Genomic DNA, 3753 nt, shown 5'->3' with positions numbered 1-3753 from the left:
TTGACTGCTAGGCAGAAGGCTGGCAGTTCAAACCCACCAGCCACTCCTTGGAAGGAAGAATGAGCACTCTACTTCCATAATGATACTGCCTAGGCCCAAGGAGGGGTCACTGTGAGTTGGATCTGACTCGAGTGCAGTGAATTTGTTGTTTTTGGTTTGCTAACTTCAGTACAATTATGCATAGGAGAAGTAATAGTGGGCATCTTTGGTCCATTCCGTTTCAACATGAAGCTTTGTGTTTGGTGTATGTGTTTTTGAATAAGCTTAAAGAGATTTCCATCTATTCCTAGTTTTTTAAGACATTTTTTTTTTAATTACTATTGGTTGATGTCATGCTTTGTATTTCAGAAATATCCTATAAGATTCCTGTTACATTTTTCATAAATGTGAAGACCAGTGAAAACATCTGAAAAAATATTGTAACTTGCTTTATAATCAAGCTTATAATTAATAATTTTGGAGAGGTTTCATGTGCCCTTGAGAAGACTGTGTGAGATGGAGAGAGACAATTTGTAATCTTGTTTTCAGATTTCTTTGCTGATTTTTCTTTAAGTAATTTTATTTATTTAGATATAATTTACATACAATAAAATAAATGCACTCATTTTAGGTGTACAGTTTACTTAAATAAATTTTGGTAAATATGCACACTTGTGTATTCACTATCTTAATCAATATATTAAATATTTTTGTCATTCCAATAAGCACTCTTATAACGTTTCTCAGAAAATTCCATGCATCTCACTATAGCCAATCATTGAATTTGTACTTCTTTTAAGTCTGACTTCTTCTGTTCAACAAATTCTTTTAAATTGTATTGTTGCATATTTGTGTGAGTTATTATTTTAATTATTTAGTACTATTCCATTGTATGAAGATACTGCAATTTATTTTTCTGTTAATATGTTGATAAACATTTTGGTTATTTCCTGTTTGGGGCTGTTATGAATAAAGTTGTTATGCACATTTTTGCACAAGTCATTTATGGATATATGTTTATATTTCTCGTGGGTGAATTATAAGGAGCAGAACTGTTGGTTTGTATTATAAGTGGACATATAAATGTTTAAGAAGTTGCTAAACCATTTTGCAAAGCAGTTTAACTGTTATACCAACTACCAGCCACATATAACAAGTCCATTTGCTCCACATCCTCGTGAACACTTCATTGTCAGATTTTTCTTTTTATGCATTCCAATGTGGGTGTGTAGTAATGTCCCATTATGGTTTTAATATTAATTTCCTTGATGACTAATGGCATTGAGTATATTTTAATAGGCTTATTGAATATTACTATACTTCCAATTGTTCATATCAGTTCTATTTGGTTGTCTTCATGTTCTTAATTGTAAATAATTATATATTTTGGATAAAAGAAAATGATAGACATATGTACTGTCTTTGCCTTTCTTTTCTGTTTTCTTAATGATAATGTCTTTTGAGAAACAGTTTTTAACTTTGATGAAGTACAATTTAATCCTTTTTATGGTTAGGTTTTTATTTATTTTACTCCAGGTCTGTTTTGTTTTGTTTATTATGTGTGTGTATGTTCTTTTGAAGATATATTAGAATACTACAAGATCTTGAAAATGTTTTTAAAAAAGTATTCTTTAAAAAGTGTTATAATTTAGACTTTATGCTCAAATATATGGTTCATTTCAAGTTTATTTTGGTTTGGAAGTGAAGTAGAAATATTTAGATTTAGTTAATAGCAAAACACAGGAATGGTAATGCTCACTTGCTGAGTGATAAGTCTGTGTCAATTTTACTATGAAATAGGTGACTATTCCATAACTTAATTATTGATATGGAAGACAAAAAGAGGTTATTTACTTGTCCAAGGTTATCAGGTAGTAAATGATCAGGTCAGATTACAAATATAGGCAATGAGACTTTAAGGCTTGTCTGCTTAACCACTACTTACACCCGCCTCCTCAAGTAAAGGCAGAGCATTTGGTACAGGGGCCACAAATCAGCCAACTGTGCACCAATCCAGCTGATAGACCTGTACAATAATGTTGTCAGTGTTCTTTTACTATAATAATAGTATCTTAACAATCTCAATATTTTATGTAGAAATCCAGATTTCCCAATTATCAAAAAAAAGAATGAAAACAACAACAAACAACAAATAACAAAGGCATGGCAATAGAGATCATCTCTAATAAAATCCATTAATTATGAGTATATTCTGAGTACATTTGCTTAAGTTAAATTTGTCTTAATTTTTTATTTACAAAGACTTATTTTAAAAAATAATGGACATAACAATAACAGAGACAAAGACACCCTCTAGGCACAATGGTTAAGTACTTGGCTCTTATCTGAAAGACTGGCAGTTTGAATCCATCCAGGCTCTCCATGGTAGAAAAGATCTGGTGATCTACTCCTCTTAGAACACCTTATGGGGCAGTGCTACTCTGCCACACGGGGTTGCTATGAGTCTAAAAGTCTCCAAGGTACCTAACCACAACAACAATAGAGACAAAGGGAACCTAAAGTATGAATCATCTATATGGAACATTCTAAATGGGGACTAACAATGAAGTTCTTCTAAAAACCATTTCTTTCTCTCTTCCTTCCAGAAATTACCCAGAACAAAATGGCTGCAGGAAATCATTCCACAGTAATGGAATTCATCCTCGCTGGACTTACAGACAAACCAGAACTCCAAATGCCTCTTTTGTTCTTCTTTCTAGGAATTTATGTGGTCACAGTGATGGGGAACCTGGGCATGATCACACTGATTGGGATCAGTTCTCACCTGCATACCCCCATGTACTATTTCCTTAGCAGTTTGTCTTTCATTGATCTCTGCCATTCCACTGTCATCACCCCCAAAATGCTGGTGAACTTTGTGACAGAGAAGAACACCATCTCCTACCCTGAATGCATGATTCAGCTGTATTTCTTCCTCATTTTTGCTATTGCAGAGTGTCACATGCTGGCTGCAATGGCATATGACCGCTATGTTGCCATCTGTAGCCCCTTGCTTTATAAGGTCATTATGTCCCCTCAGGCCTGTTTCTATCTGATTTGCAGTGTATATATTATAGGCCTGGTTTGTGCATCAGCTCATATGGGCTGCATATTTAAAGTTCATTTCTGCAAATTTGATGTGATCAACCATTATTTCTGTGATCTTATTTCCCTCTTAAGCCTCTCATGCTCTAGTACCTATGTCAATGAATTACTGATTCTAATCTTTAGTGCATTTAACATTCTTGTTCCTAGTCTGACCATCTTTGGCTCTTATGTCTTCATCTTAAAAAGCATCCTCCGCATTTGCTCCACTGGGGGCAGATCCAAAGCCTTCAGTACTTGCAGCTCCCATGTATCAGCTGTTACAATCTTCTATGGTTCTGCAGCATTCATGTACCTGCAGCCATCATCAGCCAGCTCCATGGACCAAGGGAAAGTGTCCTCTGTGTTTTACACCATTGTGGTGCCTATGCTGAACCCCTTGATCTACTGCCTGAGAAATAAGGATGTCAACATTGCCCTGAAGAAAATTCTAGAGAAAATAATATTGTTGTGATGAGAAATAATATGAGAATGGTTTTATTAGATCTAAGTCTTTGACTATTACTTTGTAAGAATTTATGTGTTTCACATTAGTTCATGTAACAATGATTTGGTCATTCAATGGGATTTAGTGACTACATTTCTTACCCCAATGGCTTCAGTAGCCTTTTTTGATGTCATTTTTCTATCTGTGGTTTTCTCTCATGTGGACCACTAAGGCACTCATTA

General features: G+C 34.4%; 1 protein-coding gene across 1 annotated transcript; it reads left to right on the top strand.

Annotated features, from left to right (window-relative positions):
- Window positions 1-2542: 2542 nt before the first annotated feature.
- LOC103212762 (olfactory receptor 8G1-like) lies at window positions 2543-3538 on the top strand. Its single transcript, XM_007958711.2, is given in 1 exon segment — window positions 2543-3538. A coding segment is annotated over 1 exon segment (996 nt).
- Window positions 3539-3753: the final 215 nt, after the last annotated feature.

Source organism: Orycteropus afer, unplaced genomic scaffold (genome assembly GCF_000298275.1).
Source record: "Orycteropus afer afer isolate SDZICR_OR568_19922 unplaced genomic scaffold, OryAfe1.0 scaffold01087, whole genome shotgun sequence".
NCBI lineage: Eukaryota > Metazoa > Chordata > Mammalia > Tubulidentata > Orycteropodidae > Orycteropus > Orycteropus afer.
The sequence above is the reverse complement of the archived record's forward strand: the minus strand, read 5'-3'. Positions and strand labels throughout refer to the sequence as shown.